At 37.3% G+C, this 21,711-nt stretch overlaps 4 protein-coding genes across 5 annotated transcripts; all 4 read left to right on the forward strand.

Annotated features, from left to right (window-relative positions):
- Positions 1–1,191: 1,191 nt before the first annotated feature.
- wu:fc50b12 (uncharacterized protein LOC103911624 homolog) lies at positions 1,192–1,928 on the forward strand. Its single transcript, XM_042002182.1, has 3 exons — positions 1,192–1,212; positions 1,296–1,459; positions 1,694–1,928. Exons 1-3 carry the CDS (start codon positions 1,192–1,194, stop codon positions 1,926–1,928), a joined length of 420 nt encoding a protein of 139 aa, XP_041858116.1.
- A 1,076-nt stretch (positions 1,929–3,004) lies between these two features.
- On the forward strand, positions 3,005–5,588 carry kbtbd7 (kelch repeat and BTB (POZ) domain containing 7). Its single transcript, XM_042002427.1, has one exon. The coding sequence runs from the start codon at positions 3,351–3,353 to the stop codon at positions 5,220–5,222; it is 1,872 nt and encodes a 623-aa protein (XP_041858361.1). The 5' UTR covers positions 3,005–3,350; the 3' UTR covers positions 5,223–5,588.
- Positions 5,589–8,996: 3,408 nt separating this feature from the next.
- On the forward strand, positions 8,997–11,724 carry zgc:101559 (uncharacterized protein LOC492776 homolog). The gene is made up of 2 exons (XM_042001801.1): positions 8,997–9,280; positions 10,385–11,724. Exons 1-2 carry the CDS (start codon positions 9,023–9,025, stop codon positions 10,829–10,831), a joined length of 705 nt encoding a protein of 234 aa, XP_041857735.1. The 5' UTR covers positions 8,997–9,022; the 3' UTR covers positions 10,832–11,724.
- Positions 11,725–12,192: 468 nt separating this feature from the next.
- katnal1 (katanin p60 subunit A-like 1) lies at positions 12,193–20,193 on the forward strand. 2 transcript variants are annotated; one of them, XM_042001525.1, is made up of 11 exons: positions 12,193–12,297; positions 12,832–12,994; positions 14,555–14,715; positions 15,173–15,335; positions 15,452–15,573; positions 15,671–15,776; positions 17,804–17,962; positions 18,070–18,196; positions 18,305–18,439; positions 18,627–18,753; positions 19,316–20,193. In XM_042001525.1, the coding sequence occupies exons 2-11, from the start codon at positions 12,833–12,835 to the stop codon at positions 19,512–19,514; spliced, it is 1,461 nt and encodes a 486-aa protein (XP_041857459.1). In that variant the 5' UTR covers positions 12,193–12,297; position 12,832; the 3' UTR covers positions 19,515–20,193. The 2 variants fall into 2 exon arrangements, with proteins under 2 accessions (XP_041857459.1, XP_041857460.1); XM_042001526.1 differs by having other exon boundaries at positions 12,194–12,293.
- The last annotated feature ends 1,518 nt before the right edge of the window (positions 20,194–21,711 follow it).

A 21,711-nucleotide genomic window follows, 5' to 3' on the forward strand; every position in this document is an offset into this window, starting at 1 on the left:
TCTTTGTGTTGTTTCAGTTTTTCTTTCATTTGTAGACACATTTTAGAAAGCACAAAAAGAAAGTCTTAACAAACAATATCATATAAATCTTTAAAAACATAATCAAAGACAATATTAAGAAAAATCAAGGACAACATATCAGAAACAAATTATAGATTATAGATAGATTTGATTTTAAACAATGAGTAGAATAAGAAAAGCAAATAAAATACAAAACCAAGACAATTAATATTAGACATACATCAATGTCTAGATTATTTGAGTATAGACTAATTTTTTAAAAAGGGAGTAGAAAGATTTTTTCCCCAAATTGCAACCTAGTTCTAATTTTTACCCCTTTATGTATAAAATGAGAAAAAAAATCATAGTTTGCCAAACATATACAGAAAAGTTCCTGTCAGTTTGTAAGGTTGTTGTCTCAGTTGGGATAAATCTGAATATTGAGGGGTAATGACTGTTTTTTTCTTACAGAAAAGATAACAACTTAGAAAGCAATCACATTTCAGAAAACTACGAAACATCGCACTTCTAAAATACAGTTTTCTCCTCTCATTTTCTTAAACAATATGTTTTCTTAAACATAGTATTTTATGCTTTTCTGTGTTTTCTGAAATTGTGTTTTTCCCCTTAGGGCCAGCAAAAGAGATCATGTTAAATAATGCGAATAAAAAAACTAATCTTTTATAAATAATGCTTAAAAGTGCAATAAAACATTATAGGGTAACTGATCAAGGCATGCAAGACAATTAAAGTAGAACTGAGTGAAGCAATCTTGCAATTAATTAAATTGTTAAAAAAAAAACACTAATATATTTGTAAAATTACTTTACATACAGCAACATGAAACCTACTCTACAATTTGAAACATGTTTACAAAACTGACATCACAAGTTAGTTCCCCTTGTGTACATGGCAGTGAAGCAGAGGTTTAACCAGTCATTACCCTCGAGTTGAGCTCAGAGGGACAAAAGGAAGTAATCTTTAACAAGCCTGTGTGTTGACAGTAAATCTCCTCAGTAACCCCTCAACCTTGCACATTTTCATAAACACATCTTATGGTGGGCAACTAAAACCTTCACCTGCTACTTGAAATTTGGACTACAAATGTATGCTTGATTTGTTTTTACATTTGATTTGAAGACAGCTTCTTTAGAGTGTGACTTCACTGCTGAGCTCTAGGAATTTCTGATAATGCCCAACAAAGCTCAAGAGGTATGTGCAAGCCATTTTCCTTTGTAATGCTAAGCATTTTAGATCATTAGGAGATTCTGTATGATTTTTTTGTTCTATATCAGGACGCTGTCATCAACCTGAAGACACTGCAGGAGATTTCCAGGCAGGTCGGCTTTGAGTGGACAGTTTTGGCCTATGAGCTTGGCTTCAACAGAACCGAGATAGGGAGGTTTCACACCAGCTCTACTGAGAAGAGTGTGCAGGCCAGAGCCATGTTGGAAAGCTGGTACATCATGTTTGAAACTTGATTAACATTAGTGTAGATTTTTTTCCAAAATGACCTTTAAAGCCAGTGTAAATTGATCATTTAAAACTATTGCATTCCTTATAAATTTAAATAAGTGCTTAAGATTTAACATCTTGTGTGTTTTGAATGTTGCTTGTCTTTTAAAATTATTTATGGTCCTTTAGGCGTTGACATTTGAATTATCTAACTATAATAAACTCTGCCACTTCAAAGGTATGAGAGGTCATGGGACAAGCCAAATAAGACCAAGCTGCTGCAAGATGGACTGGAGAAGGCAGGCAGACGTGATCTGGCTGAGAAACTGCGCTGCCTCCACTGGGGTCACCAGAAGCTGAGCAAAAGGGTGGAGCTTCCCTCTGCTTTCCCCTTTATCATCACAATCCATAAGACCATTCGCAACCAAGATGCACTGCGCAGAATCAATGACCTCAACCGGAGATTCACTTAAATGGGTTAAAATGCATCTATGGAGCTTTAAAAAAAATAACATATCTTAGTAGAAAGATCAATATTAAAAAAAAAAAAAAAAAAAAAAAAAACTCTGAAAATGACACATTGGGGTTTCTTGATTTTCATGAGGCACTGAAATACAGCAATTTAAAATTTTACTATGATTTTTACATGGTTTAAAAAATGGATGTGTTTATCAGTGAGTTTTGTCATGATGAAATGAAGGGATATACCCCTAGATAGTGATGTGTAAAAAGGTTCCAGTTTGGTCTACCAAGGATAAAAGGAAGGGTCTCTTTCTGGTAATTTTGCCATTCATTATTTTTATTTCAGTGTCACATTTTATTATCTATAAATTATTTAGTTCATTTCAGGTCTTTAGAATAGTACATATTTTCTGATTTTGCTGTTCTTTCTTTTTATTGAACCATATGTGGTCTATTTGTCTCACACGTTTCCATAGTTATTTTTCTTTTCATAACAACTATTTTGAAATAAACGTTTTTGTAAACATTTGGGGTTCTTTAACCATCTTCATCATAATTTTGCATATATATATATATATATATATATATATATATATTATTGCATATATAAAAAATATAATAAAATATGTATCATTCATTTTAAAGAATTTAAATCATCAGTTTTAGAGAAGATAAATTATAAATTTTTATTTTGATTTAGTGATTTCCACAATAGAATAAAACAATGGTTTTAATCGGTCTCGATCAATCAAACCCCGTTGACCCAGTTTTGAAAACAAAAAAAAAAAAAAAAAGGCTAAACCTCACCTAGCATGGTTGTTAGAACGGACACTAGGCTAAAGCGGAAGCCGTAGAGGTTGCCTTCAAAATAAGATTATTTTCTTTTTTTTTAAGGTGAAATGAGAAAACCCTCTTTGATTAAAGGAACTTTTCGATACTGTAAAATTTAATAAAATGTATTCATTCTTCTTTTATCTTAAAAAATAGATTAGATACATTTTTTGTGAGAGAAATGTGCTTTTAATTTGGCATTTCCTTCCGAATATCTGTCGAAACTGTCACTTATGTTTTTAAACAGCTCTGCTAATCTAAACAGAAAAGCATAGGGACGAAAAAAATCGATGAAAACTGTCACTATTTTGAAAGTTGTTCTTTAGATATAACGCACAGATTGTTTCTGATGTAATTGCGACACTGCGTTGGTTTGGAAACGGAGAAGTGTTTGCTTTTACAGCGGCGACCGTTCAATCGTTAAGTCGTAATGTGGTAATGTATTTATCCGCTGCATATTTATGCTTTCCATCAACAAGCGGATGTGTCAGTGTCACCGCAGAGGCTCTTGTACGGTGTTTGGGATGTTTATCCCCCAAAAAGCTTGAACTTTGAGACCTTCGCCGACATAAAACAGTATCCTGCTCCCTCGAGTTGCGGCAATGGCTTCGGCGCTGAGTTGTTTCAATGGTCCCGAGGTGCTGGAGGACGTGAATCATGCTCGAGGTTTAATGAATGAGCTGAAATTACTCTACGACTACAGGCTGCTCGGGGACGTTACTATTGGAGTGGAGTGTGAAGAGGAGTCCGCGGAGCAAAGCGGTGACCTGACCAGAGGTGACATTTGTCAACTTTTCCTGTGCAGTCGTAACGTTCTCGCCGCCGCCAGCCCTTACTTTAAAAGCATGTTCACCGGGGGACTAAACGAGAGCATGCAGGAGAGGGTAGTCATCCGAGGGGTGGACTCTGAATCCATGTCCGTCATCATAGATTACTGTTACACAGGCAGGGTGGCCATTACGGAGAGCAACGTCCAGAGACTGTACGCAGCAGCAAACATGCTCCAGCTCGAGTATATTAGGAAAGCCTGCTCCAGTTTCATGACAAGAAGGCTAGATCTCTCCAACTGTGTTGGGATATTAAAATTTGCAGATAATTATGACAATCCTGAATTGAAGGAAAATGCACAGGCTTTCATAGCCAGAAACTTCACCCAGTTGTGTAATGGAGGAGACCTTTGTGAGCTGGACTTAGTGCAGCTGAAAGAGTTGTTGTCTCTGGATACCTTAGATGTGGACTGTGAGAAGAAAGTATGCTCAGCTGCTTTACAGTGGATAGAGGCAAATGCGCCGTTAAATAAAGAGGATGCATTGCAAGCCCTAAAGTGTGTGCGCTGGAACTTGTTCAGCGAGAAGGACAAGTGCTACCTGGAGAGTCTGATGGCAAGACCTCTAATTGAGATATACCTGTCATCTTTTTTTAACAGGTCTACAGAGGACAGCTGTGAAATGTCTGCAGCTTTGGATGTACCGAAACACAGAATAGGTGTGAGTGCAAAAGAGATGATTATCTTCTTTGGTCTACCCAATGACAACATAATGTGCTGTGACCCTTACTCTGAGGACCTATATTTCATGGCTCCTCCTTTAGAAGATCTAAGCAGTCAGGATTACAAACGCTCAACCATGGAATCTTTAATTGCCTGTGCCACACCTGAAAATAACCTGTACCTAGCCTCCCACCTGTCCAAACACTTCTGGCTGTACAATCCTGTTCTCAACAGCTGGCAGGAGTTGGCAGAGAGACCACTGGGCAGAATACACTCGGGGATGGGCTACCTCAATGGACATGTATACCTTCTGGGAGGGAGAAATCCAGTTACTGATGCCAGGTTAAAGGAGGTTGAGTGTTACAGCATCCAGAGGAATCAGTGGACATTTGTGGCTCCTCTGCCTCACTCTTTGGGTAAAATGCAGGTTGTGGCACTAAATGACCACTTGTATGTGGTGAACAAACGGAGAATGCTTTGTTACGACCCAAAGAGAAACCGCTGGCGCCATTGCGGATCACTCAGAAGAGACAAGCTTCACAAAGCCTGTGTTTTCCAGGACCAGATCATCTGCGTGTGTGATATCCCCGTGGTAAAAGCCTACAGCCCCACAAGAGGGGAATGGAAGAGGTTAGGAGACATTCCTATTGATAGTCGTGCTCTGAACTACCAGGTGATCCAGCACAACAACAAGCTGCTCCTCCTCACTCAGACTTTACTGCAGCACAACAAGAACAGAGTCCTCATCCATGAATACGACCCTGAGAGGGACACATGGAAAAACATCATGGCGGTGTACGTGTCCACCTTGGGACCTGTTTGCGTCTCGACACGCGTGTACCCAGCATGCCTGGGCTCAGCTCACAGCTTCTCCACAGAGGAGGATGATGACAGCGGCTCAAGTGCCGACTGGGACTTGGACGGGTTGACAGATGCAGACTCTGATTCTGGCAGCTCGAGCTCTTTCTCAGACGAGAATTGGTAGTGAAGTGTGTGACTGTGTCAAAGAAAAGTTAAGCTTATGTTAAGATGTAATGGGATTTTACAGGGTGTTTTTGTCTGCTAGGAGAGGTCACAGTATTATTACAATATTAAAGCCATTATGTAACTTGAAAGCACAAACTGGTCGCTAGTACAGTTAGCTGCAACATTAAAGCCACTGTCAGATAAAATGAATGATACTGATCTCTTCACAATGCCATGTTCTGCTGGGAAACATTGGGTTCTGGTTTTTCTGTATATGTTACTTTTAGATGTACGCTTTTTATGGTATTCTTTGGTATTCCCAGGTCTCTTCACCTTTGTCCAGCAAAATAAAATGACAAAGCTGCCTCTAAGCAGTTCAAAAACATCCCATTTTCACATTTGCCAATCTGTACATCCTCAATTACTGTCTTTTACTCAGTGGGATAAGATGCAATGCCTTCCTTGATAAGTGTGTTATTTGCTTACAACCTCACATGTCAATGTATTTTAAGAGTTGAGACACCCTGTCCGAGCTACTGAGATCAGTTTCTGGGTTGCAGGCAGAAAAAATGGAGGAGAAAAAAGAGGCACAAATTAAAAGAATGAGACTAGCCTGTTGACAGAGATAGCAAAGTGTTGACCAAACATACAAACTCTCTCTTAATCTGATTGATCAACCACAGGATGATATGAGGCTGATTTAATGAAGCCCCACCCTACAGCCCCCTGAACCCAAAGCATTTTATGCAAATGCCTGAATGCTAAACACCACAAGATAAACTTCTTCGGTTGTAGTCGTATCATCGGTATGAGACGTACATTACCCACACAGTCAGACAAGTGGTTGAATGTTATAGTTGATCGTTGTACATCTCCAAAGTGTGGGTAATAATTATTAGAGGATAAGCAAAGCTGAGTTGGTTTCAGTCTTCTTTTTTAAAAAATATTTTTATAGTAAGGACAGATGCCATGTGACAAGGGCTTTGTCCTTGATTCATTAAGGACTCATGTTTACACAATAACTCAAGACAAATGGCTGCAGGTTTCCCTTTACTTTAGGTGAAAGATTCAGAGATGTAGTATTAACTATACTAACACACGAGAGACGATGGCAATTAATGGTCAAAATTTAACATTAGAGACCAATGTAATTAGACATTTTGTCTGTTTAGACCATTTAAAAAAAAGTCTGTATCCTGTAATGCTGTAATTAACTAAGACCTGCAGGGAAAACGCTTTCATAGCGGAGAAATCTTGTTAAAGCAGGTATTTCAAGTAGTTTCATTGTCATTACTAATGTCTTTTCTTCCTCCGTTGCCCATAAACCCTAGTGTTTATGCTAAACCCGCATCTAACTGTTCAGCTTAGACTCTGTTAGCCTTGGGGATAGTTAGTCAAAATTAACTACATGCATGGATGGAAAAGGAATCAGTGAGCTATGATGCAATGAATTACCTTGGCAACATGTATTTAATAGCAATAGCTTCGCTTTAAGAACCATAAATATGTATGTGTGCCAATGTAGACCATGACATCTTAAAAAAAAACAACCTTTAGTCAAGAGAATAGTCAGTTTACCACTATTGGGCTACTTGGCTGTTAGGCTTATTTATCTACATCATTTCCACAATTAGAATTTTCCTTCATTATTGATTAAACTGTTTCCTAACATTTTTTATGTATATTTTTGTCTAGGTTATAACCTGACAGAATGCATATGACAGCAAGTCTTGAAAATGTGGATCAAACATAAAACACTATGGTATAGAAGATATGGTTTGACACTTCCAAGTAGTGCATTGCATTACTAGCAAACTTACATGAAATCAGTAGACTCCTTTAATGCTTTAACAATCTGTTGTGTTACATATGAACAGGTTTGTGATGAATTTATTGTGCTTACTTAACTTGAAATAAATAATATGCACACAGTTGCTCTGGACTGGTGTAAAATCATGACTTCAGTGTTGGGAACGACAGGCAGCTCAAGTGCCTCATGTTTGTGACCTTAAACACAACTGGTCAAAAACAGGGCTTTAAAATTTGTGGTCTGTTTTTATGTGATTCAGCACACAGCTGGTGTGCTGAAAACTACTGTGTGTAGTGTACTGTGTGCTCTCTCAGGTTTAGGTTTCTACAGAAGCCTGTTTGCCATGATTGAATTTGTTCCAAGAATAGATTGATTTGATGAAAAGTCATAATGACATTTATATGAAATTATTGGGTGTATATGTGTTTTCATATATGTATTTTTCTGTCTGTTCTAATAAGAAATTAAAATACAGTGTTTTGGGTTTTGATAATCATTTGGTCCTGATGATTTGGATTATGTTTCGTCTGTATGTCCTATACTGTAAAGAAGCCATTGTCCTCACCTAGCAAGCTCTACGTTCATTTATCAGTTCAGCATTTAAATGCAGTTTCTAATCTGCCTGTTCTACTACATATAAATGTAGTAGATACAATTTTTAGAAGATTTAACACATCAAGGACAGGATGGAACAGAAAAGCTTTTTTTTCTTTTCTTTTTATTAAATTTAGTTGGCTGTGTGTTATAAACTGATAAATGACTGTTGTCCTGACACTGTTATTTCTGAATGTGTAATAAATGAAGGATTAATTTATTATGAGATACGAAGCTGTTTCGGTATTAAATAAAATCACCCCTGTCTAATGTGTGCATTTTGGAAGTTTTAATTCTTTGTTTTACCACCAATGCTGAAAAGGTCAAGTTGGATAAATGACGGTAAGTTGATCCATAGACACTGTGAGCTCTATATGTTAGAAAACAAGAAAAATTGCATTTACTATTAAAGTTGCTTAAACTTTTCTGGAAGATGGAGTTTAACTTCAGTGCAGTCATTTAGGAGAAAATAACTGGCACTGGTTTACCACTCAGTTAACCTAATTGTGTTAAACTGGTGCTTAAAACAACCATTATTTTGCATATTTATATTTGTTTTTTCATTCATTCTGCACTTCTTATTCCAGGTCAGGGTCGTGGGGTGGCAAGAGCCTCCTATCCCAGCAATTAGTAGGCAAGAGGCAGGCTACACCCTGGACAGGTTGCCAGTCCATTGCATGACCTACACAGAAGAGACAACCACTCATGCTCACACTCACTCCTAGGGAGAATTTAGAGTGTCCAACTAACATGAATGTTTTCAGACAGTGGGAGGAGTTTTTATTTAAATGGTTATTTGAAACTGATTATTTAACTTCATGTTAAATATTTCAGTGTTTCTCTTTTTAGGTTGTAAAAGTATATACGAGATCAAATTACAATGATTTTAGAAATGTTTAGAAATATATGAAGTTGGAGGTTAATTAGTCAGTTGTCTTTAAATGTACTGCATTAATTATTAATTAATAAGTAATTATGTTTAAAGTACTGCTTAATTATTATTTGTACTTGCCCTCCCTGACAAATACACTAAGATCTGAACCCTTATCTATTCATTTCAAACTTTAAAATAATAATACAGACATTTATTTAAAAAAAAAAAACACCTAAAGTCAAAATAAGTTTTCATTTATTTATTTATATTACACGTTTTATTTATTTATTTATTTATTTATTTATATTACACGTTTTATTTATTTATTTATTTATTTATTTATTTATTTATTTATATTACACGTTTTATTTATTTATTTATTTATTTATTTATATTACACGTTTTATTTATTTATTTTTGCGTACTAGTTTCTTGGGCCAGTCAGCTGATTGAGTACTCTGGCGACATCTAGTGGTAGTTTTTTCAAATTCTCGCGACATTTCAATGCTGTCACATAAACCAGACCGCGAGAAGATGAGCAATGGCAAAAGAAAACAAACCTGGGGAAGAATTTGACACAGTATTCATTCGAAACGACTCTTTAGATCTTTCCTCCCATCACGACCATGACGCTGCTCAAGCTCGAATATTTAAGATAATAGTCATTGGTGATTCAAATGTGGGGAAGACGTGTTTGACTTACAGATTCTGCGGAGGCACTTTCCTGAAAAACCCCGAGGCAACTATCGGGGTGGATTTCAGGGAGAAGACAGTGGAGCTGGATGGAGAGAACATCAAGGTTAGAGGACATACAAACAAACACAGAGAAACACCTATAAGTGAGCTGTTTTCGTGTTAAATTTACACTGTCTAATGATTAAAAACCGTTTTATGACAACGCTTTTCTTTTAACCGCTAGCCTGAATTTCTAAGACAACCAAAGGTAACCTGCTGGCATCACATGATCTGCCTTCCTCCAATTAAATACTAAATGTTTCCTAATCTAAAAGGAAAGCTGCACTGTGGAAGTAGGAAAAAAAAAAAAAAAAAAAAAAGAGCAATATTTCAATTCAATATTTTTATGATGACTTGTGATGGATGGGAGGTTTGTAATGGGAATAATGAAGTTTTCATTTGCAGTGTGTCATTGTCGTTTCACCTATTTTTTTCTTATATCTTTTTTCTTTTTTTTTTGGTCGCCTGTTTATTTGTCGCCCTGTTTGGCTGTAGAATTGCTCACTTGTCGAGCATTTGCAGTCATATTTTCATTCATATATGTAATATCACAGACTATAACAGAAAAAGCAGTGCCAGGAAACATGCACAGCCTATCCAAATGATGCTATCAAATCAATGTCCCCCAGAGTCAAACCCAAGTTATTGGTTTCCAGAGAATATGTCAATTCTCTTAAAAGGCCTCTTTAACCATGCATCTATGGCAAACACTTAATATGCCACATCCAGTTGACAATTTTGTTGAAATGTTGGTTTAAAAATCTGCAAACTTTGAAATATGAGCTGACTGCCTATTTTAATGCCAGTAAGCCACAACAGTCCAACATGGACAGTCTTCAGAATATTTAAAACTGATGCAACTAAATGGAATTAAGTAATTGAATCTGAATTCTTTTCACTTGTGTCAAAGTATGTGCTATGAAAATATACAGTATTCCTATCTTGTTGCCTAAACAGAGCATTCCTCTGTTTTTAAATTTTAATGTGTTCTTTAGGATTAAGTTATTCAAGAGCTAAGCACCCCCACAAACAATAGCAAGTGTTGGAGAGTATTATAAAATGGATTTTTAGCTTGTTAGTTTGAATTTATTCAACCAATTTCATCTGCTATATAAGAAGCATTGAGCCTTTTGACTTGAGTGAGATTAAATGTTGTTTTCTTTTCCAGTTGCAGATTTGGGATACAGCAGGTCAGGAGCGATTCAGGAAGAGCATGGTGGAGCACTATTACCGCAGCGTTCATGCTGTGATCTTTGTGTATGATGTAACCAATCTCTCCTCCTTTGAGAGCATCCCAGAGTGGATAGAGGAGTGCACCCGGCACTCTGTGGGGCCCTTGGTGCCCCGCATCATGGTAGGAAACAAGTGCGACCTAAAGGAGCGGCAGGAGGTGCCTACATCAACTGCCCAGTGTCTTGCAGACAGCTACGACTTCCCCCTGTTTGAGACTTCAGCTAAGGATCCCAGTGAGAAGGAACATGTAGATGCTATCTTTCTGACTTTAGCTTATAGACTGAAGAGCCACAAACCTCTAAAACTAAAACAGCCAAGTGAGAGCAACCTCAGGCAGCTGTGGAACCAGAGAGAGCAAGAAACAACATATTGCCAGTGCTGAGGTTACCTGCAGCATGTATGGTGGACTTAAGAGTGTGTGCGAAGGCTTCAAGAATAAAAATCGTGCAGAGAAATACTCTGATGTACAAACACTGAAGTTAAGTTTGGTTAAAAGTCAATTATAAAGGACAGAAGCTTCCTGTGATTTTACTATTTTCTCTGCCTTGAGACACAGCTAGTGAATAACTGAACCTAGAAGTTTGCAGGCAGTTAAACCTACATTTCAGTGAAATGCACGACTTAATATGGCAGTATGCAAAGTATTTGCACTTAAGTGGATGAATGATTATAATTTATATGCAAGCATTGCCCATCTTGCAGAATTATGCATCATCTATACAAAAAAATACAACAAATTAAGAGAAAAGTAGTTTTTTTTGTGTGTGTGTATAAATGGACCAGAAAAAAATAAATCTTAAAACTGTGAATAAAATCGCAACCACTTCCTTAAATGTGTGTTTCAAAATTACAGTTTGTGAAATAACTAGAATATTTACAGCATGAGTTATGGTGCTGTTTCTAGGTTGTTTTGGTTTGTTTTGTTTTGTTTTGTTTTTTTTTGTCAGCTAGTTTGCACATACAGGTCATTGATGAGGGAGCTCAATCAAAACCGAATGCACAAGTAACGTAGCTGTGTTTGGGAAGATAAATGCAAATCAACAGCATTCACTTGAAAAGCATGAACACAGAAACTCTGGCCTGTAATATGAAGAGAGAACATCACAGATGACTGATAATTGCATTGCATGTGTACAGTGATGCAACAACTTTACAATAGTATGGAGATTTGTGACAATATAAAGCTGCAACTCAATAAAATAGTTTATCTGCATCTTGTGTCCTAATTTTAGGGGGTTTCTGGTGTTGTTCAGGGTTGAAAGTAATATGAGCTGTGGATATAAATCTAACGTAAGGTAATCTTTTACTTAACGATCAAAGTGAAGTGAATGCAAAGTAAAGAAATTATAAGAATTAAAAACTCCAGGAAAGGTAACAACAGGACATCACTGGAAAAACTAAATCAGTTTCCGACATTAATATAAATAAACCTAATTTTAGCGGCTACTAGTGGCCAAATCTTGTTTAACTGTAGCTCTGATGATGCATTTAGAAAACCACGTAAACGAATACATTTTGTAAGTATGTTACAATTTAGCCTATTAATAAAAAAAAAAAAAACTTTATAAACGCAAATTCATCAACTTCATAGAATATTTTTATGATTAAAGTACAAGTTTAGACTATTACGAATTTGTAGCACTTTTTAATTGGTTTTTCCAGTGATGGGCATCATTCACGAGCAGTATTTTTATATTTACCAGCTTTCCACTGGTACTTAAAAGCAGCACGGTGACCAAGCTGTCTGTATTCTTCACACGGCGTCTCTCTGCGGCCATGGTAACACTGTGCTTGTACTGGACGGCTGATTTAGAAAACACACTTCACTAACCAACACTTTTCATGTAGGTATGATCATTAAATTCTCCTCGGGTGTGTTGTTAAAAACGTATTTTACGTTTTTGGTTGATTTATTGGTCTACATGCCTATTTATTGCATGCTGGGGGATTAAACTGCGACGTTTACTTAGAGACACGCGATTGTTTTGTTTTGTCTGTGGCCTAGCAGCAAGCTAGTAAAAAAATAATAAAAATAAAAGATCTCATTTTGATCAATATTGCGGAGTATAAACACGTAAGGAAGCTAATTTGAATGGTGGATTGATTTAGCCGTTCGTTGAAACGGGTTATCATAAAAAAACACTATCCCAGCTAGCTTAAATATCATGTAGCAGGTGCTACAATTTCATTATAAGTTATCTAAGAGAAATGTAACCGACTTTCACATAGCTTCACCACGCTTTAATTAAATTTACTACAAGAAAAATGATTGAAATCTAACAGTTTTGCATTAAAACGTTGTATATAGCTAGAAACAACCAACTCATTGATGCCCTCTCCAGATAATGCAGATTCTAATGTATTGTCTTTGGTGTTTGCAAGCATGAATTTGGCGGAGATCTGTGACAACGCTAAGAAGGGCCGTGAATATGCCCTTCTGGGGAACTATGACTCCTCCATTGTATACTACCAGGGTGTCATTCAGCAAATCCACAAGTATTGTCAGTCCCTCAGAGATCCTGCACTAAAAGTCAGATGGCAACAGGTAAATTTTCCAAAACCCACTAGTTATTACACTATCCTGAAATTTGAGTCTTTGTCTTACTCACATTTGTTTTATGTTTTTGTGATCTAGCAATCTGTTCAGCTGTCTATCATTGCATTCATTCTTCCATTCAAACAGAATCTGTGTTGGCTCATAGCAATCTGTGTATATAAAAAGATGTCCCTCAAGGTGGTGTCAAGTACAAGCTTTGATAATACAGTTCTCATCTAAAAAGAATTGAATGGACTTACTGTCAAATCATTTTGGATTTCTATCAGATATAAATAATAAATATATATTACAAAATATTGCAAAATATATTAAAAAAACTGAAAAGTCTAAACAGAAATTTTTTTTTACACTTTGTTTTGTAATGGCAGCTGTTTGACAAATTTGAATTAGTTTCCCATACAAAATGAAGACTCAACTAAGAAAGTTAAGACCAAACCAGTAAATGGTGGCCTTACTGCAGGACAAGTTTACAATTCCAGAGGATGTAATACCATTGCCAAAGATCTTGACAACCTTGCTTCAACAGTTTGGAATGTTATCAAGATATTTCACGGTCATAGGACCCTTAAGATGCCTCCAGGATGTGGCATCTAAAAGAAATCTATTGAGGAAAGTCTGTCAAGTTTGGTGCATATTTTATTTAAAAATAACACGCAAACAAGACATCTATTGACTTCAGACTGACCTGGAGCAGTTGTTTTAGCCTGCACTGAACTAAGTGCTTCATGGTAGGTGTAAGCTAAGCAGCTAATTAAATGTACGGTCCAAAAAGGCTAAACTAATATTTACACAGTCTTTTTTAGTTTGCCTCAACCCTTTGAGATACTGTTTTATGGGCAGAGAAAACTAAAACAGCAAATCAGTACATCAGTCTGTATATACTGACAACATGAGACCCATAAGGGAAAGAACACCCTACCTAGAAAAAAAACCTTGTGTAAGTTCAGTCCTGCTGTGGGGCTACTCTGCTACTTATACTCATGTAGGCATTAAATGCATTTTAAGCAAAATATGTTAACTTAAGTCAGAAAACTATTGTGAGGGAGCAATACAGCAAACATCCAACCCACAGAAGAATGGTACAAAAGGAAATGGTGACCAGACGTAACCTAAAATTTCTTTAGAAACCTTCTAAAGAAAGTTTTAAACTGTCATTTATAAATTGCTCTTGCATACTTTTAAAACAAATCTTAAATGTATATCAGTTTGAGAGGGAAGAAACTACTTTACTAACAGGCAGGTGCAACATTACCAGAAAAACCTTTAGAGGTTTTGTAATTACTGCTGCTTAGAATTGTTAACATTTGAAAATATTGCCTAAATAAAGGGAGGATATATTTTTCAGTTCTGGGGTGCCAATAATTCTGACTGTAAAGATTAATGGTACTTTTTAAAATTCATATTTCAAAAGAATTAATCTGTAAACAAAATTTCCCTCAAAGCATAACTAGAAACCCTGTCTGGTTTTATGACATATTAACAGCTCCATTTTCAGTTCGATGCTGAGATTCATTGCTGATAAATTAACTCCTTTTCCTGTGTGAACAGATCAGACAGGAACTGACTGAAGAGTATGAGCAGGTGAAAGGAATCATGGGAACACTTGACAGCTTCAAGTCCGAGAAGCCTATTGACATCCTTGTCCCTCAGCCAGAGGAGCGACCCGAGGATCCAGCAGTTTGGCCCCCACCCATACCTGCAGAGCACAGGTGTGTGTGCGTGGTTTTTAAGTTACACCTACAACATCATAAGAAATGAGTTGTACTGTCACAAATATATCACTCAAGTTTAGTTATTGTACACCATGAGAAACAAAATGATACATGAAATCCACATAGTGATATACATGAAAGCTAAATAAAACTGATACACATTATTTTTATGTTTTTCATCATAAAAAAAATCAGTTTAGCAAAATAGCTTTAAAAGGAAGCACTATGCAGACCAAAGAGGTGTATTTTGCATAATCAGTTTTTATCTCTAGAAGCACAATGTAACAAGCCAACGCTCTAAAGTGAACTAGCAAAGCCTGTTTTACATTGCGGGAACATGAACAGTTCAATTATACCGCCTCAGTCTTCCTATCGGAAATCTCTTGCAGGTGTGTGCAACTTCTGCTCATTTGTTTATCGGTTTTCCTTTGTGTGTGTTTGTTGGTCTTTGTAGGAATCCTGTTGCAGTGAAACGGCCCAACAGTGGAGTGAAACAGCAGAGGAAGGACTCTCCTGGTATGCAGCATCGAGCGCCAGCAGGCCGTGGACAGGCCAACCCTAAAGCAGACCGGCCAGGGATTAAGGACACAAAGGGCACAAAGGCCAAAGATGATAAGGTCAAACTGCTGCAGCTGACTGGCTGGGAGGAGAGGGGGTAGACTGATGAACTGGTGAAGAAATAAGCATGTGTTTGTTTTCTTTTTGTATTGTTTTGTTTGTTTTTTTTAATCAGGGAAAAAAAGGAGATGCACAGGGAGAAGTAGAACAGAAGAAGTTTGATGGCACAGGATATGACAGCGACTTGGTAGACTCACTGGAGAGAGATATAGTGTCCCGTAACCCTAATGTACACTGGTATGAAGGCACACCTTATTACTTACATACCTCTTTATGTTTTGCCACTGGGGCAGATTTTCTATGTGCTGCTGACTGATATCTCTGTGAACTGCAGGGAAGACATTGCTGATCTGGAAGATGCTAAGAAGTTGCTGAGAGAAGCAGTGGTGTTGCCCATGTGGATGCCTGACTTCTTTAAGGGCATTCGTCGACCTTGGAAGGTATTTTGTATGTGATAAACTGTATTCTTATCATTTTAAAAGTGAGCAAGAAATGATAGAAATCAAAAGTGACACATCTCTACCAGTGTCACTAGATTAGAAACAAAAAGTCTGGTTCTTTTAACAAACTCTATCCCATTAACAAATAATTACTGACTTATACCAACTCAAAAAGTACATTTTAAGATCAAACTAATTTCTACAGCACTGTGCAAAGGTTTTGGTCCACCCTCATTTCTATATATATATTAACAGGAAACAGGTGCAACAGTTTATCAAAACACATGCAAATATAAATTCAACATATAAACTAAAAACAGAGTTTGTACATTTTTAAAATCTCGAATGTCAATATTTGATATGAGCATCTTTTTTATTCTTCCAACACCCAAAAGCAGCCAAAAGAGCTTTGAATATTAGCTTCCTTTATATCTGTTCTCTATCAAGATGATCCCACACTGCTTCAATTATGCTGAAGTCCAGACTTCAGAGAGGTTTCATCACTTCATCAGATTTGGTGCCACTGACTTTCAGTCCAGTTCATATGTCATTTGGCACACTTAAAGCCTTTTCTTACCATTTCCTTTCCTTGATAATGGCTCTTTAACAGCCACCCTTCCATAAAGACCATTCTGATGAGGCTTCAGCTAACAGCCTCATCAGAAATGGCCTGAGAGATGTATATAAAAAAAACTAAGTCATTTAGATATTCCCAGTATTTGGCTAATAGCTCATCCTCAATCACCTTGTTTGTATAAAAATATATTTTGTGTAGCTCCAGCTAAATGAATTGGAACAAATCACCTGCTATCAAAGTAAAATTGGTTCTTTAAGTGTGTTATGTGCTGAGTTAGGGATGTTCTCTTAAATTGGTCAACATAGAGTGGTTTAACTACCTAAATAGAAATAAAATACTTTCAGAAAGCTGGGAAAACTGTTCTTGAAGACCACTTTAAAGTACTACAAAAATGGCTACTTGGAGGCAAAATATAAAAGAATGAAGGGTGGTTAAAGACTTTTACAAAGTACTGCATGTTGTACCTGACTTGTATAGTGCAGCATGGTTATGTTATTACACCAACACAACTCTGCTAAATGACCAGAATTTTTCTTTATCAGCCTCTGTTGAACTTCATCATGTGAGGCATTTTTCCTTCAGGCCCATCATGTGAAAGTCAATCCTTTTTTTTCCTTTTTGTCCTCAGTACTGCACAGTGCTTATCATTAGTCTGAAAGTATGCATGCATAATTCAGCTTTTCACACCACAAGTGAAGCCTCAGATAAATGGAATTGCACATAAAATAAGGATTAAGGGGTTTGTATAAAAAAAAAAAGATGTGGATATGCAGGTAGGCTGAAGGTAAGCATTTCATTAATTCTGGTATTCAATCATGTAGGTCCTTCTGTATTCCTGATTAGGTCCACTCCCACCTTGCCTGCTGAGATTTGGTCTGATGTAACCTTCAAGGAGTATAACGCACATTAGTCTAAAAGCATTCTGAGGCATCAGGGGGCGGCTGTTTCTTAGAAATATAATTGCTCACCGATCCCTCCTTGTCTGGTACATGTAATCTCCATGGCAACAGACACAAACCAGATGCTGAAACATAGGAGTTCAGAGTGGCAGTAATAATCATACTTACACAACGTATCTGCTTAAGATCTGTTCTGCTTCAGGCTGTTGTATCATAGATTTCATGATACAAAGCGTGTTTACATGCTAAAAGGCCTTCAACTGTTAGCTTTTCCCATCAGGACTGAGCTTTAGAGGTACCAGTGGATTATTTTTTATTTATTTTTATTTATTTATTTATTTTTTTTATATTGGACAGTGCAGTCACGTTGGTCAAATCAGGTTTGCTTTCATACCAAGCTTGCTTCACAATTTGGACTGAATGTGGGTGTTGAAATTAACGCTGATAGAAATTGGAAAGAATTTGACATTTTGCCCAGTAATGGTCATCATGGTTGCATCTATTTGTGCACATTTGACTTAAGAGTCTACTGTTTTAACATTTTCTTTCAGGGCGTGTTAATGGTTGGTCCACCAGGGACTGGGAAGACAATGTTAGCTAAAGCTGTGGCCACAGAATGTGGGACAACCTTTTTCAACGTGTCCTCCTCCACCCTCACCTCCAAATACAGGGGCGAGTCTGAAAAACTTGTTCGTCTGTTGTTTGAAATGGTGAGTGTTTGCACAGATGAGTGTATGGACCGGCTTCACATTGTGGCAGGCTGCCATTGTGTGACCAAATACTCAAAATACTTTTTTATGTTTTTTTTTTGCCATAGGCCAGGTTTTATGCTCCAACAACCATTTTCATAGATGAGATTGACTCTATCTGTGGCAGGAGAGGAACTTCTGATGAACATGAAGCCAGCCGCCGGGTCAAATCAGAGCTTCTGATTCAGATGGATGGTTAGTGGATAGAGAAACAAAAGCATAACTATGCAGGGATTGCAAAGGGACTGTGTGGTGGGGTTAATTGAGGGGCATTTCTTAGTTGTAGTTTTATGTGGTTTGCAGGTGTTGGAGGAGCCCTGGAAAATGATGACCCCTCTAAGATGGTAATGGTCCTCGCTGCCACAAACTTCCCCTGGGACATTGACGAGGCGTTGCGACGACGGCTGGAGAAGCGCATCTACATCCCTCTGCCCACAGGTGACCAACTCAGCTGTCCGAGAGGCTGCACACAAGATAGCAAGAATTAATACTAATTCATAATGTGGACTTGCGTATCATTAGTGTTTTATTTACTCATCTGATGTATTTATAAAACCAATTCCCCTTGAAATGATGCTCATGTGTGTCTTTCTAAAATCTAATTAATGTTGTTTTCTGTGTGTAGCTGTGGGACGTGTAGAGCTTTTAAAGATCAACCTAAAGGAGGTGGAGCTGGCTCCTGACGTAGACCTGGACCTCATAGCTGAGAAGATTGAGGGCTACTCAGGAGCAGACATCACAAACGTCTGCAGGTGTGTGTGTGTGTACAAAATGACCAAATGTTGAAACTTGACAGCTGGTTTGTTACCAGCTCACCTCTCACTCCCTTAACAGAAAAGGCAGTAACATGTTGTTGATGTTGTCATGAGTTAATTCCTTTTATATGCTTATTTCAAACAACCCTCACAAAGTCAGGCTAAAGCTGTGTGAAACTGTTTTCCAGCATGCCTGACAAGGGTTATAGATATGGAGCAGAAATTTTATTACAAGACACCCCTCCTCCTACATCTTTAAATAACAAAATCCCATTTAAAACGTTGAATTAATAGCACCAACAATAAAAACAATGTTGGTAAATTACTTTTAAATAAATATGGTGTTTATTTGATTTCTATTTATTCGCATTACTGCAGTCATGCAGGAAATGGAACAAATGTTGTTGCCAAACATTTTCTGCTCATCTCCGACTCTTCACACATATGCAGACTCCACCTGCAGGGTTGCATCGAAGCAGAGCCTCAGTTCTTTTCCAGAGCAGCTCCGCTCTGCAAATGCAGAAGCAAATACAGAAGTCTTCTCTCCTCTGTCCCTCAGAGATGCCTCCATGATGGCAATGCGTCGACGAATCCAAGGCCTGAGCCCCGAGGAGATACGAGCCCTGTCTAAAGACGAGCTGCAGATGCCTGTGACCATGGAGGACTTCACCTTAACACTCAAGAAGATCTCCAAATCTGTCTCTGCTGCAGACCTGGAAAAGTACGAAGCCTGGATGACTGAGTTTGGGTCAGTGTAGAAAAATGGTAGCGAATGGACTTAAGGGAACCAGAGGCTTAAATCGAGGAGGGAGGACTTTGAAATGTTGAAACCTTGGAACAGGTGGAGTTAGGAGAACTTCTGTATGTGAAGAGGAAAGCACATCAGGAATGATTTAATTTATATAAGAAGACTGGTGCCTTTTAGAGAACATGATGAAAGCTGGTGGCTTTATTCATACACTTTCACATATTGACTCATAGATACAACTTTATGTGTAGAAATTACAGTCATCCAACAGCTGCCTGACTTAAATTACCTGAAGCTAGGGTGAAGGCCTCTGACACGAGAAACATTTCATGTAAACTGTAGCGTAATTTTCACAAGTAAGGAGTGCACTAGTTTTTACACCAGGCCTCATGCAAGAACACGTTCTCTTCATCTTTTATCTCCTCTCTTCTTCCATGATGCTTGTTTGAATGTGAGGTGTAGACAAGCAAGAGAAGAAACTATGCTAATAAATGGCATCTATCAGGTTTTCATTTAAATAAATAAATTTGAGGAAAATTTAAATGGTCACACTGCAGAGTATCAGGACCTGGTGCTAGAAACAGCATCTGAAAACATAACAAAGTAAATGCAGTCATGTTATAAGACCTGAAATGGGTCAGAGCAGAGATGTTGGACAGAAATACTAAACTGTTTACATAAAATCTACAGAAAATGCTGCCAGCATTGATAATAAACTGTAAGAATTTTGCTTAGTTTCTGTAACATGACTAAACTGCATTTATTTACATTAAGATATTACAATCATTACAGCAAGTAGGCAGCTCACTAAAATCACTTGTAAAAGCTGCTTGTGAACAAATCTGCTGTTGCATGAGGCCTTTTGTCTTTAAAGAAGTAATATGAGCACTTTAAATGTATTTTCTTGGGAAGTAAATGTATTTACCATTGACTGAACAAACTTGAATTTTAGTACACAAACTGTTTTGTAGTGACTAACTCTGTGTTTTGTTGGTTTTAATATTTGTTTTTAGTCTTTTTTGGAACAAATAGTGGTAGAGAGAGCCCTTTAGCCCCTAGGTTTTTATTAAACAGAACTGTTAACTCTCACTTAAAACCTTGTCTGTTTCATTTATTAATTTCTATTGAAGTTGGGTGTACACCTCACATTTGAGGAGATGGTTTACAGCAGGGCTACTCAATTCGGTCCTACGAGGGCCGCATTCCAGCAGGTTTTCCATGTATCCCTGCACCAACACACCTGAGTCAAATTAATGAGTCATTGTGTAGAACCTGATTGGCTGTTAGAGCCACCTAATTTGACTCAGGTGTGTTGGTGCAGGGATACATGGAAAACCTGCTGGATTGCGGCCCTCGTAGGACCGAATTGAGTAGCCCTGGTTTACAGAATGTGAATAGGAATTTCTTCAGTATTATTCACTGACTTGTCTCACATCATAAACTGCACCAATTTTATTTGATTTTTGTTTTCTTTGCATTCTTACCTTCAATTTTAAGCTGTCTTAATTTTTAGTGGGTTGTAGTTTATTTAAATGATCCCTAAAATCTCCATTTAATATATTTGTCCATAAATAATTTTACAGTCAGGATAAATTAATCACAGCATCATAAAATCCTGGCAGGTATTGGTGATTTTTAATGCTACTCAAGCATTTAAGCATGACCTCTATTTCTGAGTTATGTTAGTTTTATAAAAAACCAAACCAAGCAACAAAATCACGCCCCAGCTTTACTGCCATTTGTTCACTGTTTCTGGTGTTTTCAACCACTTTCTTTGCATTTTTTTTACATTTAGCTAAGTCTGTAACTCAGCATGACAAAGACTTCTTAAAGTTCCACTGATTGCATAAAGGCTATTAAACCTGCAGATCAGTTTGCATGGAAACTTAATTCTACCTGATGTGGTGAAAAGCTGAGGAAGTGTTTCCACTGAAGTTGGGATTCCACTTTCAATTTAATCAAAATAGAATGCAGTTACATGTGAATCCTTTAGCATCAAGGTAATCTGATTAATCTTTTCTGCCACAATGATCTTTTGCCACACTTCCACGCCTGTCTGCCTTTGTATGTTATCTACTTCAGTATATTGAGTTCATACTAGTGTCAGAGTCCACATACTTGCTAAGTCAGAATGATTGTGGATGAACAAGTCATAATAAAAGCAGCATGTGCTCCATAGCTTTTGTTTCTCCATCATCCACACCAGA

This window comes from Melanotaenia boesemani, chromosome 12 (assembly GCF_017639745.1).
Source record: "Melanotaenia boesemani isolate fMelBoe1 chromosome 12, fMelBoe1.pri, whole genome shotgun sequence".
Lineage (NCBI taxonomy): Eukaryota > Metazoa > Chordata > Actinopteri > Atheriniformes > Melanotaeniidae > Melanotaenia > Melanotaenia boesemani.

Coding starts and splice junctions, on each gene's coding strand:
- kbtbd7 (XM_042002427.1), top strand. CDS start 3,351: ATGGCTTCGGCGCTGAGTTGTTTCAATGGTCCCGAGGTGCTGGAGGAC.
- zgc:101559 (XM_042001801.1), top strand. CDS start 9,023: ATGGCAAAAGAAAACAAACCTGGGGAAGAATTTGACACAGTATTCATT. Junction 9,281..10,384: donor TGGATGGAGAGAACATCAAG/GTTAGAGGACAT, acceptor TTTCTTTTCCAG/TTGCAGATTTGGGATACAGC.
- katnal1 (XM_042001525.1), top strand. CDS start 12,833: ATGAATTTGGCGGAGATCTGTGACAACGCTAAGAAGGGCCGTGAATAT. Junction 17,963..18,069: donor TTCGTCTGTTGTTTGAAATG/GTGAGTGTTTGC, acceptor TTTTTGCCATAG/GCCAGGTTTTATGCTCCAAC. Junction 18,440..18,626: donor CTACATCCCTCTGCCCACAG/GTGACCAACTCA, acceptor TTCTGTGTGTAG/CTGTGGGACGTGTAGAGCTT.
- wu:fc50b12 (XM_042002182.1), top strand. CDS start 1,192: ATGCCCAACAAAGCTCAAGAG. Junction 1,213..1,295: donor TGCCCAACAAAGCTCAAGAG/GTATGTGCAAGC, acceptor GTTCTATATCAG/GACGCTGTCATCAACCTGAA. Junction 1,460..1,693: donor AGAGCCATGTTGGAAAGCTG/GTACATCATGTT, acceptor GCCACTTCAAAG/GTATGAGAGGTCATGGGACA.